The following is a 15,293-nucleotide window of genomic DNA, read 5'->3' as shown; positions in this document are numbered from 1 at the left end:
AAAGGTTTGAATTAAGTAGCTATTGGTAAAGAAGTCTGAGGCTCCTCCGGATTAAAGAACATTATGTTCCGGAGGAGGTCGCCCTGCACGTGATTGCGTGATGACGTCAAAAGCCGGTGCCTCAAAATTGAAGTGACCTTCTTTGCGTCCGCCAGATACCATTTACCGGCAGAGAGAAGAAGACAGTTCCTCCACCGGCGTGATTTTATCCTCGTATATCTGACTCTAAAGGTATTTTTCATATTTGGTATTGATCATTGTGGTGTATATAGACAGTGGATGAGACGTTATTATTCAGAAATCTAAAATACGAGGGGAATTACACGAAAACCTATAGGCGGCCATTGAGCCTAACTGTTAAGCTAGCGTTAGCCGAGTTAGCGCTGGCGCCGCCGTTTGTGAATAGCGCGATAGCGCCTTTTGCGTTAGTCAGCCTACCCTGATCTCCGAGCATTTGTGTGATTATCTTATCTCTGTCTGAAGTGGTCTGTTCGAGTTACCTCGTCAGGCATCCCTTGGTTCTCACTAGCTCTGTTAAGCTAGCGGCGTTACGTGCGATGCTCATACGCCGACATTGAAGCATCCTTGACATCCTGCCTGGGTGAACTGTCCGCGGCTAAACTCAGTAGCACGGTTTCCAGGCCCTCAGCTTCAAGCTAGTCTGTGAGCGCTGCGCTGTCAAACAATACGTTTTTGTTTAGATTTCGTACAGTTGTTCAGTTTGCGATTCGGAGCTGGTTTCGCTTTGTGGTAGAGAGTGCGTGTCCTTGAAGCTGCGCTGGAAGACTGAGTTAGCCGGTAGCCCGCCATGTTGGACCGTACGAACGTGCCCGGGTTACAATAGTGTTTAACGACATCTTGTTGTTCATTGTTGTTGTTCAAACATGTTCATTTATGTGGACGAAATGAGTAACTTTAAAGTCTGACAGTCTGTTCTTGTGTTGTAACGTCTCTACGTGATAGATCTTTGCCTGGATTGTTAACGGCACTAGATTCCAACTTCGGTGTTCACTAAGGTTCACTTTCTTTAAACCTGTTTCTCCTCCATTTATTTGATTATCTGAAACTTGGTGAACTCATCGAAGCGCGGTCCCCGCTCCGGTTTAGGAAAGCAGCTGTTTCTTCGCTTTCGTGGTAACCGATCCAACTGGTTATTTACACGTCTGTCGTGGGGGCGACGGAAGCTCGGGCGCATTCTGGCCCAACGCGTTTAGCGCTATCGTAAAGCACCTTCTCTGGTTAAGGACATTAATCTTGGCTCTTTTAAACTGAAGGGATTGACCTCCACCGCAGCTTTAAATCTGTTCCTTCGCTTTGCTTTGCGAAGTTGGCAGCTTTTCCCGTGAGGTAACAGGAGCTGGGGCCAGTGGTGTAGTGATAATTGGGATGAGCTAACGTGTCACGGGTGGGAACGACACAGAAACGACCTCGAGCGGAGCACAGGCCAATGTCCTGACTTGTTACAGAATGCAGGGAGAGAAGAGTTACAGGTGCAGCATAAATTGTCATGTCAAGTGACCTTCACAAGATGGCGCCTCAGATTAGAACCCATGTGGAAGTCTATGAATAGAAGAGGGGCAGTTGTATTTGAGTCTGAGCATGTGTGTTACGCTTTAATAGCTTTTTGTATCTAACGTCACCGTCTTTCTCCAGCTCACCATGGGAGACATTGAAAAGGGAAAGAAGGTTTTTGTCCAGAAGTGTGGTCAGTGCCACACGATAGAAAAGGGGGGCAAGCACAAGGTGGGCCCCAACCTCTGGGGTCTGTTTGGACGCAAGACCGGCCAGGCACCGGGCTTCTCCTACACAGATGCCAACAAGTCTAAAGGTCAGTACAGTTGTAGTGAAATGAAGATGTCTTAATAACAGCATCCTGCCTGAGGCTGTTTATTTGTAACATTGTTTATAATTAGGATTTGTTGATGTAGTTACCTAATTAATTAATGTTTACCGTGTGTAAACGGGAGAACTGACTGCAGGTCAGGGGCCTGTTTGGTCCATGCTTAAATGTTTAACCTCACTTTATATTTATGTAATTACTCGCCGTCTTTCCCAGGTATTGTGTGGAATGAGGACACTCTCATGGAGTACCTGGAGAATCCCAAGAAGTACATTCCTGGAACAAAAATGATCTTTGCTGGAATCAAAAAGAAGGGAGAGCGACAGGACCTCATCGCATACCTCAAATCGGCATCTTCATGAGCTAGTCATAAAAATTACTGTTTAATGTCTCTCTTTTGTTCATTTTTCAGCTTGCACATGTTAAATACATGGTTTTATGTTTTGTCATTTGTACAAAGGGTTCAGTATCACATCAACTCTAATTGTTTGAATGTCAAAACATAAAATTATAATTGGGTTACCTTTCTTGTGAGTCTGTATGAAAATGACAAACTAATTGAGACTACTTCGGTTGGTAAATTCTGCCAGCTTCATTTAAAAACCTTAATTCGTCTTTACCAATATCATTTCCGTTGGTGACAAAACATAACAGCCTTTAGGTTTGTTGGTGTGTTGCTGATGTTGATCCCAGCTTTCATGTCTAGTGGAGTTTCTCACCTTTTATCGTGAGTGACAGATTTTTCTGCCTTCTCTGATCTGTCTATTCTTTGGGCAGGAGGCTTCAATTGCTGTGAACGATCTAGATTCTGCAGACTGCACCTTCCCCCCTTAAACATTTAGACAAAAACCCTTGTTGCTCTCTGAGACTTCAGACTTAAACTGATCTGTTTTGATCACCGAAGCAGCCCCACTGCCTGTTTACTGATGAGTTTCTAAAAGCCATGGATGACTTGACTATAAGCTTGTAACATCTATGAATAGTGATATTTGGCTGTAAATGTCATCACAACAAATGTTGGGAAATTGCTTACTATGTATAAAAAACTGTTAATGGCACCATCTGGAGAGAGAAACTTATTTATCTGAAATCCTGAGGCCTGAAAATATCTTTTTAACTTATTTTACTTTTTTCTGTAAAGGGTTTTTGATGGGGCTGCTTGCTGCCAGTGTATACACACCACTATACTGTATACAGACACCAGAGCATGGTAGTTACATTGTGGACATACTGGTTGGTGGATCATTAAAGGAAAACGTCCAGAAATCTGAACTAAGCTTGTAGTTTTCTTTCTTTCAATGTGTTTTATGAACAGCTCAGTTTTAATTGGATAGATTCTCCTGGTGTCAGCTGTCTTAATACTGTTTGTAGTTATGTATTTCCATTACAAATGCTTATCAATCTGACTGTAGGGACAATTCAAAGTGGGATGTGTGAACATTGTATTGCTGAAAGGCAGGTCCCGGTTGAATTTGACCGATAACGAGCCATGTTTCCATTTGTTATTGGTTTATAATTGATTTCATAATATTAGCATTTACCTGCAACTTCACCTCATTGTTTAACGTCTATAGCCTGCGCTGCTCTTAAAGTCTTCTTAGGATTGAAGCCAGCTGAGTTCTGCTTGGGCCGTGCAGCCTGTCACGTTTCACTGATAACATTAGTGCGGTCCAGTCAGGCTGCAAACAGCTCAGTTAATTTAGTTATTAGTGCTGTTAAGCTGTAAATCCATTAAATGATAAGATGCAGTTCATGGAAATCTATTTTAGATAAACAGCTGTGCAGTAATATGCCTCCAGCTATTGTAAATGTCAGTGAGGAAAACTGCTGTATCTGCATTTCAGATCTGGCCTTAAGGGTTGAGGTCTCTACTATTCTGAAGTGCATTGGACCATCAATGGCAGAGAAGCTCCTCAGGGGAACTAATATAAAGGTGAAATGTCAGGACAGAGCATTTTGATGTATGCTAATGATGTAACTAAACTTATGGTTGTGTAAATGTTTTTACTGCAATGACACGCTCGGCCTCTAGGAGACAGTATGACGTCATGATAAGTACCATGGATATTTAACAAGTTAATATCACGTTACAGATTCATTTTGTAGATTAGATTCAACTTTATCGTCAGAATACACGTACAGGTACAAGGCAATGAAATGTAGTTTAAACCAGAAGTGCAATAAACAATAAAACAATGTCTATTGACCTAGAATATACAGGAGCTATGGACCTAATATTTAATGGAACTACTGTGAACAAACAGATGGGAGTCTTATGTACAGAGTAATGTGCAGGTTTGTAGATGACCTTACATTGTTCTCTGAAAAACAAAATATTTCATACAAGTCACTATGTGTGTGTAAAGCAGTGGACGAGAGTGGCACCACAGAAAAGAGACTGCCAGATCATCGTACAAGGCTGTGGCCCAATACTCATCAGTGAGTGACTTGGTCTGCTGGTGATGGATACAGTTTAATGTTTGCATGTGTGGGAGAGCTGAGGGGCGAGAGGGGCATGCTGGGTAGTGGGGTCAGAGTTGAGCAATGTAACGGCTGTGGGAAAGAAGCTGATTCTGAGTCTAGTGGTTCTGGTCCTGAGGCCTGTGAAGAGAGGGGAGAGGTCCCATAGTTCACCTCAATGGCTGCGAGTGGAGTCTCTGATGTGTTAGGCTCAGTGACAGTTCACGTACCAGACTGTTATACAGCGGTAGAAGTTCACCAGGAAGACAGGAGGTTGTGATTTATATTAATATCAAGAGTAAATGAAAACTCACCAAACTGATGCTGATCACACTTCAACAAAAATGTACCAGTTAATTTACAGTTTCTTAACTGGGAAATGTTTAAAGGGTCCACTGCCAGTCCAGTTTGTGTACAGGTCAGTGAAGGGTTAGAGGTCGGACCACCGTCAAGTAGCACTTGAACGCATCGGCTGACGTCCGCTAAACAGAGAGGTCATCTGCTCTTCTGCTGCTCGTTCCGCTGGTTCTGCTGAATCTCCGTTTGTCCTTTGGACACAGCGCCCCGTTCTGGCAAAGCAGCGCCTCGGCCGTTCTGCCATTTTGGATCTGTGGGCAGCTGGTTTCCTTCTTAGCGGGGCTGTAGCAGGTAGAGTCAGTCCTCAAGTATCCGCCATCCTGGATGTGAGGGATGTGCTTGTTCCCCGTCTTCTCCCACGCAGGAAGGAAACAGTTTGTCTGAAGAAAGTTGACGTCGTCCTCGTTGGCGGCCATTTTGTTCTTCTCGGTGGCCATGTTGTCGGAGTTCTGCTGGTTGGCCAGGCCGTGGTTGGGGAAGGGCAGGAAGTGCGAGGAGCCCATCACGCACTGGCTGAAGTGTGGGGGTGGCGTGGGCAGCGGCGGAGGGGACAGGGACAGCTGTCGAGTCAGCGCGGGGGCGGCGGCGGCCTTCGAGGACGAGTAGAGACGCCTGGAGCAAATACAGGACAGCGTTAAAACAATGTGTGACGCCATGCGCTTGAGTAGAACAAAGGCGGCTTTATTTAGTCCTGTAGAATTTATTGATTAAAACCCATGATGAATGTATCCACGGCCTTAATCTCGACCAATCTGTCCAATGTGCAGATAAAAGCATCCGGATCTTTCACCCTCACTGGCCCCGGTAACACAGGCTCTCTGTTAAACACACAGGCCGCAGGCGTGATCTACGACAACCATGACCACGTCATCAGCTTCATTGACAAAGATCAGCATTGACGGCATGAATGCGATTCCTGAAACTCAAGACCCTGTTGTGTCCATTTGCAGATCTTTGCTCGGTTACGGAGGAATGAGCAGCCTGTTGGACCTGAGAGGCTCGGAGTGTTACCTGCAGCAGTGTCTCCACGCCAGGTGATACAGCTCCAGCACGCTGAGGACCAGGGACACGGCCGACACAACCAGCATGAACACGATGAAGACGTTTTTCTCCGTGGGTCTGGAGACGTAACAGTTGACTCGATGCGGACACGGCCAGGCCTGAGTACGAGAGAGAGAGTGTGGGCATGGAGGTCAGACTCATGGAGGTCAGACTGAGGCAGGCCTCTGCCTTTACCTTGCAGACATACAGAGGATCCAGGATGATTCCATAGAGGAAGTACTGCAGACACAGAAACACCACCTGAGGAGGTAGAAGTAGAGTCTCAACATTATCTGTGGTGAGTTTATACACAGTTGTGTCACTTTATTTTCTTTCCTTTCTCTCATCACCATCATCATCACCATCATCATCATCGTCATCATCATCATCATCATCAGCAGCAGCAGCAGCAGCAGCAGCAGCAGCAGCAGCAGCAGCAGCATTTACATATATATAAAATACAAAACTGCCTGACTGTATCAGTTAATGAATCAGAAGCTCCACAGAGGCGTCTTTACCTCCATGATGCTTCGTATCAGGATGCTCAGGATGTAGGTCTGCAGCAGCGCCCCCCTCAGACGCACCCGTCCCGCTGATGGGCCCTCTCTCCTCTCCTTCTCCCCCTTCCTCCCCTGCCTCTCGGCTCGTCCTCCTCCGCCGCCCCCTCCTGCGTCCTCCTCTTCCCCGCCCCCCTCCTCGCCGCTCTCCTCCGCGCTCCTCCTCTTCTCCTCCCTGCGCACAGTGTGCATGGCGTGGCCCATGTAGATGAGACTTGGAGTGGACACGAACACAATCTGGAGAACCTGAAAAGCACAGACATCTTTATTCATGGCTGTTTGAAAGAAATGAAAAGCTTAGCTTTGACTTGAGCTTCGTCCGCGCCGTGCAGGTCTTTACCCAGTATCGTATGTGTGCTATGGGGAAGGCTTTGTCGTAGCACACGTTCTCGCAGCCCGGCTGCTCCGTGTCACAGTTGAAATCTTCCTGTTCGTCTCCCCACGACGACTCAGCAGCCGTCCCGAGCACCAGGATGCGGAAGATAAACAGGATGGTCAGCCACACCTGAGGAGCCCAACGCAACCAAGAGCTGCTCAGCAGGTCTCCTTCACGGAACCACTGAGTCCTGGTTCAGCAGCGACTTCACATTTTCATTCATCCACAATGCTACAACCATCAGACTTCATAATAATGAACATAAACCCAATCTGAGAAAAGTCAACTGCTTGTGGGCTGTTGAACTGATTTGATTTTATTGTGAGTACTTAACCAGTGTGTGTCTGTGTGTTGGCTCATACCTTCCCCACTGAGGTAGAGTGCTCCTGGACCTCCTCCAGGAAGTTTCCCAGCAGGCTCCAGTCCGCCATGACCCGTTACAGCTCAGCACGGATCGGACCTGTCGAGTCCACGTCCGCTGACGATCAGCAGGTGAGACGGGTGTAAACGCAGCTTTCTGCACATAGATATTTATTGTAAAAGAGAGCAGTGTCATCATGACCATGTCCTTCAGACCCCCCCTCCCCCTCCCCCAGTCTATGCAGAACCTCTAATGTGCACATCAGCACCGTTTCTATTTATAGCTTTCCCATTTCTGTTTACTTCTGGCATTTTAGGGATTTTTTTCTGTGGATGGGAACAAAGTTCTGTGTGTGATGATGGTCAGTGTGTGTTCTTGTGTCATGTGGACCTTGTGACCCCGTGTTACTATAACGCCTGTGCCCGTTTCTTAGTTTAGCTTCGCTCCCTGTTCCCACACTCCCCCTCCCTCCATCTGTGGGGAAGAAAACGGACTAATACTGTAAATACTGCTCCTACACACACACACACACACACACACACACACACACACACACACACACACACACACACACACACACACACACACATCTGAGGAGGCTGTGCGTCTCTATGGTGCGTTACTCGACTTCACTCTGACGTCTATAATCTTCTGAATCGTATCCTAATCATTTTCCAGCCCTTTCTCTCTTCAAAGGTGTCAGATGCTGATGCTTTATCACCTTCTGACGTCTCTGTTCATGGTTTTCAGGCACATCGATGTTTGACGCAGAGTTCAGATTCAGCAGAATCAAACTTTTACTCATTTCTTGCTGCTGGGTTTTAATCTCATCTAAACAGCTTAACTGATTATACACGTTTCCTTATTGATCTGTATCTGCCATATACTGCCCACAGTGTAGAAGCAGAACTACTAGAAATGTTCACCTGGGTCTGAATTAGCAAAGATGAAAACATGTTTGATCTCTTTTGGCTTTTCTGGCCTCTTTTCAGAGAAATCCTTCATCAGCTGTGAAGCTCCTGCAGCGTCTAACGCGTTTTTGGATTCACACTCTCTTTCCACAGAGCAGAAACTCATCAGTTTTTCTCAAAGCTAAGATGAAAACTCTAAAGCGTGCCACAGGGGTGAAAGACATAAAAGCACATGCTGAGCGGATTCAAAGGAACCTTTTCGGTTGTCCTGTACTTATAAAATGCTCCTCCCATCCTGTTTTTGTCAAACCCAAACTTCTCAAACAACTTGTGTGTGTGTCTAAGTATTTATGTATTTCACAAGTGATCTCAACATCATTAATAACAATATTGCTTCCTTGCATAGACTTTCGCTTGACCTTGTGCGCGCGTGTGCACATGTAAGTGTGTGTGTGTGTGTGTGTGTGTGTGTGTGTGTGTGTGTGTGTGTGTGTGTGTGTGTGTGTGTGTGTGTGTGTGTGTGTGTGTGTGTGTGTCAATATCAAGACAGGATGCAGAACAATACTGAGTGCTGGATAAAGGACACACACCCAAACACACACATGCACACACAACCAAAGAAAATCTATGAATGAAATGAATCCATGCTTGACCAGTTAAGACATCACTATTTGTCTTTTTACAGCAAGAAGTTTTGAAAAATTAAAGCGATGACGTCTTGAAGGAGGTAACCTCAACATACATGAGTATAATTTAATTTTATTATTTATTATATATATAATATATAATATTATATATATATATTTATATTATAATTATTTTAGCATAATAACTATAATAAACATCACTGAAGCCTTTCACTCTATTTTCATCAATAAAACTACCTATCTGTCATTTCTGATGAAGTTTAAACAAAAGAATGAAAAAATCATAAATAAATGAGGAACAAATAAATAATTATTTTAGAGGAGTCTTTGCCATGAAGTGACAGATGAAAGTTATTTAATATAATTAGATTGTCTGGATTATTTTCTAATTTTTCATTTTTCATTATTGTCTTTAGAATGGTTAGAGTCTGTAATGATTTTTTAAACCTTTAGCTTCAGAATCAGTGTAAAAGTCTAAAACGGCGTCAACCCGTGCAGCTAATGGACACGTGCACACACTTTACCTGAGGACACGGAGCAGAGGAACTCCAGATCCTGGGTGTCCTCACAAAAACAGATCTGCTGTTGAGGAAGCGCTGAGAAGGTCCGGCCTGTTGAGGTTTCCTGGTTCCAGATGTTTCGTAGTTGTCTGATCCCTTTTCTTAGTCTGTAGTTAGTTTCTGTGCGTTTGATTCAGAAGCTTCAGCTTCTCAGTAGAGACAGACGATCGGATGAAGACAGGCAGTTGAGTTGTTGAGTTGACAGTCAGACCTTCGGCCCAGCAGCAGAAAGGTGCTCGATCACAGTTCCTGTTCAGTGGTCTGGAGTGAAATGTATGTGAGGCTCAAGTTTGTACACAGGGGCTTATTTAGAGAGAGAGAGAGCGAAAAGGAGAGAGAAAAGAAGGAGATATGATGAGAGATAGAGAGATAGATAGATTGTAGATATATTATCTTATATATAGATAGATATTCATATATATATAGATATAAGATAAAGCAAGAATGTAATTAAATTATATATATATATATATATATATATATAGATATATAGTATATAAATCTAAGCATTATATATAGAATATATATATATATATCTCGCTCTATCATATCTAAAAGAATACTCCTATCTTCTCTCTCTCTCTCTCTAGAGCTCCTCCTATCTCTCTTCTCTCTCTCTCTCGCTCTCTCCCTCTCTCTCTCTCTCGCTCTCTCTCTCTCTCTCTCTCTCTCTCTCCCTCTCGCTCTCTCTCGCTCTCTTCGTCTCTCTCTCGCTCTCTCTCCCTCTCGCTCTCTCTCTCTCTCTCTCTCTCTCTCGCCTCCTCCCTCTCTCTCTCGCCCTCTTTCTCGCCATCGTCTGCATCTCCGGAGGAAGTGGGCCTGGTGCCTTGCTGCCTGCTATTCAGCTCTCATGTATGTGCATGTGTGTGTGTTTGTGGTGTCTCAGCATCTGAAGGAAGTCACATATTGTATTGGGACACAATGGCAGCAGGTCCCAGTCCTGCATTCCTCCCTGTCACTCTATTCTTGTCTATATGTTTTACTCCACGACTCAGCGAGCCAACAAACCAATGGTTTGAGCAACAGCATTTTAATAGTTCCCTGACATTTCCAGAGTTTGAGGTCCTGTCTGTTGCTCTGTGTCATGTTGACCTTTGACCCTGACCCAAATTAGTAAATCCTCAGGTTCAAGTAGACATTCGTGCCAGTTTTTGAAGAAACTCCAGTTATTTGATATGGTTAATTCACAACAATGGGCTGTTGGATGGAGGAGCTGATGACACAAACCCTTCAGGTCAGCACAGACCAGCAAAGCGCAACCCAACACACTGCTGTCACTACATTTACTGTTGTGTCTAATCTACACAAGTAAATCTAAGTTAACTTGTAGATGGAATGAAATTGAAAGTCTGTTCAGTTCAGGTCGACCCTTTGTTTGCTCTAGAATGGCTGCTGCAGCCCAGAAGGACAAAGGGGTTAAATATCCTGACAGGATTTGGCTTGGAGATTCCTTAATGGGCATGAAGACATGGTACAGACTGTGTCTTCTCTTCCAGAGAACTTGTGATAGAGTGATTTCCTTCAGGCCATTAATCAGCCTGTGTGTGAGGGTGAGCCGAGTTCCCCCTCGATTCGTCTGAAACTGTGGTCGCCCCATGTGACGCTTAGAAAAACAGCAGCGAGAATTAGACGCTCCTCAGTTTTAACCAAAAGGAGAAACATTTGAAGCTCTGCAGGTCCTTCAGCGCTGTCCTCACACTGAAGGCTGGTGTTAAGCTGCGTGTAGTAATGCGAGAGCTGCAGCTTCTCACTGAGAGTTCTGTCTTTATTTTGGTGAAAGTTCCTTTTGCAAGTCGTGATCTTTTCATCAAAGCATCAAAACTAACAATAACAAAGAAATAAAAACAAGATTTATGCTTTTTAATAGTTGGCATGACATCACAGAATCCTTGAATGAGGGTTCATCCTTTTCCACACAGGCACCATCATGTGGAACTTAAAGCACATAGGCTGCCATGTAAATGCAGAGCGCCCTAACTTCAGGAATTAATAAAAAAATCTGAGAGTTTAGCCTTAAACCATCTGAGAAAAGCAGCAGCTGAACAGCTGAGGTCAGAACAGTTCACTCAGTTCATCCTTTTGATTAGAGCAGGAAATAGGCTGCAGCAAAAATCAAGCAAAACACCACTGATATTTTAGGAAAATTTTAAGGAAATTATACTCATTTTGCAATTTTCCTGGGATGATAAAGAACAAACTGGGTCATGCACTCAGAGGTGCTTGTCACTGTGAGGACCTCCTCTGTGTGCACACATGGGCATCGCAGCGCGTCCTGCATGCATCACACCTCTGTTATCGTCTCGCATTCATCAGAGCGCGGCGATAACATACCTTCCCTCTGGAAGCGGCGCGGCCGCACGCTGGACGACCTCGCTGGAATATTTTTAGGAAGCGCACTGATGGTGTGGCAGCTCACACGAGGAGGTGGGTTTATCTGAGCCCCCGCACCTCGTCTGGCACACAGACAGACAGGGAGGCAGGAGGAGGACGCAACACACGTGTTGCTTCAACACACGTTCACAAACGCTTGGGCATCAAATGCAAATGATGCAAAGGATGTGACGCTGGCTCAAACCCAGGACCTGCTCGTGTTCCTGAGCTCACTGGACTCTGCAGCCCTGCTTCTTTATTTGCTGTTGGTGTGAATCTGTTCAGATGATTAGTGAACCAGTAAAATGTTCCAGCATTAGTTTAGAATAATAAGTCCATGTGTCTGGTGCATCATTTTGTTTTCATGGAGCATTTATGATGCTTATCTATAACCAAATAACATCAAGAATAATTCATAATAGTAGTTAAAATAAATACAGGACCACAAAATACTTGTAAATATCTGCACACAAAAATAGATAAGACCACAAACAGCAGTGAAGTGGTTCAATGTGTGTTGACAGCAGCAGTTTCACAGAACGCGTTATGGTTTCAAACTGATCACTCCGCCCCCTGCTGGTCGCATCACTGCACGACAGGTCGTTAGCGAGATTAGAGATGCAATAGATATGAATATCCAATAGTAGGTTCCACCATCTGTTCCCGAGGTGATGGAGAGAAGGGTTGTGTGGAAAGAATGCCCTGAGCTTTAGTAGAGCTGGGGACAGGACACGGACCCACCGGTTCTGACCTTAAGCTCCTGATCCACAGCCTCCTCCTTCACGTGTGCGTCTCACCCATGGCTCGTCTTCTTCTGCTGTGTTTGTGTGCGGCGTTAAATTATAACCTGCCTCTCTGAACACGCATGCGTGAGGCTCCTCAGGCAGCTGCTGTGCGTTCGTCAGCGGCTGGACAGCTGGTGACCTCCTCCTCCTCCTCCTCCTTTATTCTGCTCTGTTCAGAGCAGAGCAGACACTTCACTTCACTGCTGGACATAAACTTCATTTTACCAGGGTGGTTTGAGGATCCTTCATTTGCTGAGTGGCTGTGGAAAAAGACGACTGCTTGTTCCAGGATGTTTTAATTTACGTTTACGGACGATTCTGGACAATCTGTGCAGTAATGGTAGCGTTGGTGGTAAAATAATCATAGTAGGATGCAGTAGTACTGCAGTTACTCTCCTAGTATCGAGTCATATTGTTGTCATTTTCTCTCATCCGCACTTACTTCATGTTTCATGTTTCTTTTTCCCATCTCTCCTGTTTCCTTTAACTCCTAACTCCTCTCCTTGTCCTCTTCTTTCCTTTTCTCTCTTTGCTTCTTTGCTTCCTTCATGGTGTTTCATCTCTGCTCTTCAGATGTCGACCGTCTCTATGCTCCTGCTGCAGCTGCTCGTCTCCTCTCATCTCGTCTGCTCGTCCCCTCTGACCAAGGTAAATGAAGTTCATTAAGTCGCTCGGTACCTTAAATATGAACGGGAGGGTGTTAATGGTGAATGTAGTTTGGGGCCAAATTAGAGAACGTGAAACAACAAGTCTGACAGTGAAGGGCTCCAGCACGTCATCGTCCTGTTTGTTTGCACATGCAGTGATGGACTCTCAGGTATGTGTGTGATTATGGTTGTCAGCAGCTCCTCAACTTCAAACGCTGCGTGTTTGTTGCAGCTGTTTTCATCACTTTTGAGTGAAAAATGCAACTGGATCATATTGTTGCTGTAGCAGACAGAACATAACATTATTAGAAATAATGAATAGTATTTATCATCAATAGCATCACTAAACGTGATTAGTAATTATGTTTATTTAATTAAAATAATTAACAGACTGTTTAAACACTGCATGAAAAAGACAATTAAAATAAATAACAATAAAAAACTGTTTAACTAGAGACATAGAATATTAAACAAATATAGTTAAAAGCTAGAAAGAAAGAAATCAGACCAAACTTGTTCCACTGTCCAGCTGCCTCAAGTGTTCAGTGAGCTATTGTGATGCAGAGCGGCATGCGTCCCTCCCAGCGGGGGTCAAAAGTCACCATCTGGAGCCTGAACGCCTCGCATACTCACACACCTATTCATTCTTATTGTTTGCGTTGCATCGTTTGTGCCTGCGTGTCAGAGGCCGCCGCTGTGTGACGCCGGCTTCTGCGGCGCCGGCAGGGAGTGCGTCTGGGGCGAGCGAGGAGAACCCGTCTGCCGCTGCTTACAGGTACGACGCCGCACCGCTCCGCAGCTCCGCTCGCCTGGACGCTCTGCAGCTCTGTGTCTGCGTCTCTGCAGCGCTGCGACGCGTCCCAGCGCTGGGTTTGCGGCAGCAACGGCAGATCCTACAGGAACCACTGCGAGCTGCACAGGGACGCCTGCATCACCGGGACCAGGCTGCACGTGGAGCACGGAGGACGGTGCGAGGACGCCTCAGGTCAGGACGCGCTGCTTAAACCACCGAGATGATGATGATGTGGAAAGGACTCACGACTGCCTCTGCTTCTGTTTGCAGAGAACCCAGCGAGGACGGCGGCGAGTCCCAGTAAGTCAGAAGCTCAGGTGCTGGTGTCGGGTGCTGTCGGCCTTGTGCGCCTCAGGTGCGTTTGTCCCTGTGTGCAGTTGTGTGTTTCCTGTCTGATCGCGACTGGCTGAGAGGGAGAGTGATCCAGTGGATTCAGGAGGAGGTGGACTCCAACTCCTCGTCGCCTCACGACCTCCTGCAAACCTACTTCCAGGTGGGAGCTGTTCGCTTCCTGGCCTGATTCACCTGAACTCGACTGTGTTCAAGCCTTTTCTCTGTCTGTGCTGCAGATTTATGACGATGGAGATTCACAGCTGGACTCCAAAGAATTCCTGAGATTCCTGATCCATAATGAGACGGCCCTCAACCTGACCTTCTCTGACGCGCTGGAGACCAACCTGCTGCTGAGGTAGAGTTCACACAGGCAGCACTGGATGTGATGAAGGTTCCACCGACACCTGTGTGATGACGCGTCAGCGTGTTTCTCTTCAGGTCTCTGTGTGTTGATGCTCTGATTGAGCTGTCAGATGAAAACGCCGACTGGAAGCTGAGTTTAGCTGAGTTTACTAACTGTCTGACGCCCACGTACCACCCACCAGAAAGAAGTAAACACACACACACACGCACGCACGCACACACACACACACACGCACGCACGCACGCACACGCACGCACGCACGCACGCACGCACGCACGCACGCACGCACACACACACACACACACACACACACACACACACACACACACACACACACACACACACACACACACACACACACACACAGGATGATGCTGACAGATTGGGTTTTCGGCTCCTAACCTTCACGTCTGGCTGCAGAGTGCGCTCTGGAGGACGAGGTGTTCGAGGACGGCGCTGAAACTCAGATGGAGTGTAATAAATGCGTGTGTGCCTGTGGGAGCTGGGTTTGCACTGCTCTGACCTGCAACGGTGAGGCCTTGGTTATCATCAGTGTCACAGGGGTTAATGAGGCTGACCACGGCCGGCTCTTGTTTTTCAGGACAGCTTCAGGTTGAGCAAGATGTGAAACAGGAAGAAGAAGAAGAAATGACGGAGGAGGAGTGGAGCAGGAGGGTGGTGGAGCTCAACGCCGTCCAGGTGAGATGGAATGTACCAAAACTTCATCAATACTTTCTAATGTTACTTTGAATAAACACAATAAGTCAAATGCCTCTGGCAGGAGGCGCAAGTTACAGAAAACAGACATCACAGTGTTTAATCATTGGTTTAGTTTGAATATAATATTCTTCAAATCAAAATCTTCTTATCATCTGTGTTGTTGCCATGGTA

General features: G+C 45.7%; 3 protein-coding genes across 5 annotated transcripts in view; 2 read left to right on the top strand and 1 right to left on the bottom strand.

The window, feature by feature from the left end:
• The first annotated feature begins 72 nt into the window (after window positions 1-72).
• Window positions 73-3,112, top strand: LOC114870705 (cytochrome c iso-1/iso-2). Its single transcript, XM_029175699.2, has 3 exons — window positions 73-231; window positions 1,654-1,828; window positions 2,057-3,112. The coding sequence occupies exons 2-3, from the start codon at window positions 1,660-1,662 to the stop codon at window positions 2,200-2,202; spliced, it is 315 nt and encodes a 104-aa protein (XP_029031532.1). The 5' UTR covers window positions 73-231; window positions 1,654-1,659; the 3' UTR covers window positions 2,203-3,112.
• An 822-nt stretch (window positions 3,113-3,934) lies between these two features.
• LOC114870704 (gap junction alpha-5 protein-like) lies at window positions 3,935-7,132 on the bottom strand. The gene is made up of 6 exons (XM_029175698.3): window positions 6,994-7,132; window positions 6,596-6,760; window positions 6,217-6,501; window positions 5,894-5,959; window positions 5,669-5,817; window positions 3,935-5,269 (listed from the first exon to the last, which is right to left on the bottom strand). The coding sequence occupies exons 1-6, from the start codon at window positions 7,060-7,062 to the stop codon at window positions 4,783-4,785; spliced, it is 1,221 nt and encodes a 406-aa protein (XP_029031531.1). The 5' UTR covers window positions 7,063-7,132; the 3' UTR covers window positions 3,935-4,782.
• Window positions 7,012-15,293, top strand: part of LOC114841895 (follistatin-related protein 1-like) — an 8,509-nt gene continuing 227 nt past the window's right edge. Inside the window, exons 1-10 of one of the 3 annotated variants that reach the window (XM_055502404.1) lie at window positions 7,012-7,123; window positions 12,839-12,913; window positions 13,598-13,687; window positions 13,759-13,897; window positions 13,976-14,005; window positions 14,083-14,198; window positions 14,275-14,393; window positions 14,477-14,589; window positions 14,823-14,933; window positions 15,004-15,101. In XM_055502404.1, the coding sequence (XP_055358379.1) occupies window positions 7,061-7,123; window positions 12,839-12,913; window positions 13,598-13,687; window positions 13,759-13,897; window positions 13,976-14,005; window positions 14,083-14,198; window positions 14,275-14,393; window positions 14,477-14,589; window positions 14,823-14,933; window positions 15,004-15,101 (954 nt within the window). In that variant the 5' untranslated portion in view covers window positions 7,012-7,060. Of the gene's footprint in view, window positions 7,124-12,080; window positions 12,618-12,838; window positions 12,914-13,597; window positions 13,688-13,758; window positions 13,898-13,975; window positions 14,006-14,082; window positions 14,199-14,274; window positions 14,394-14,476; window positions 14,590-14,822; window positions 14,934-15,003; window positions 15,102-15,293 lie in introns of those variants that run through there. The other 2 variants (XM_055502405.1, XM_029127111.3) reach the window with 2 other exon arrangements.

Source organism: Betta splendens, chromosome 15 (genome assembly GCF_900634795.4).
Source record: "Betta splendens chromosome 15, fBetSpl5.4, whole genome shotgun sequence".
NCBI classification, from domain to species: domain Eukaryota; kingdom Metazoa; phylum Chordata; class Actinopteri; order Anabantiformes; family Osphronemidae; genus Betta; species Betta splendens.
Note: the sequence above shows the minus strand (reverse complement) of the source record. Positions and strands in the feature narration are given on the sequence as shown.

What these genes read in the sequence shown, in the direction of transcription:
- LOC114870704 (XM_029175698.3), bottom strand. Translation starts at nt 7,062, where the DNA reads ATGGCGGACTGGAGCCTGCTGGGAAACTTCCTGGAGGAGGTCCAGGAG. An exon ending in TAGCACACATACGATACTGG is followed by an intron (nt 6,502 to 6,595) that starts GTAAAGACCTGC and finishes TGTGCTTTTCAG; the next exon opens with GTTCTCCAGATTGTGTTCGT. An exon ending in GCGTGGAGACACTGCTGCAG is followed by an intron (nt 5,270 to 5,668) that starts GTAACACTCCGA and finishes TATTTGCTCCAG; the next exon opens with GCGTCTCTACTCGTCCTCGA.
- LOC114870705 (XM_029175699.2), top strand. Translation starts at nt 1,660, where the DNA reads ATGGGAGACATTGAAAAGGGAAAGAAGGTTTTTGTCCAGAAGTGTGGT. An exon ending in AGATGCCAACAAGTCTAAAG is followed by an intron (nt 1,829 to 2,056) that starts GTCAGTACAGTT and finishes CGTCTTTCCCAG; the next exon opens with GTATTGTGTGGAATGAGGAC.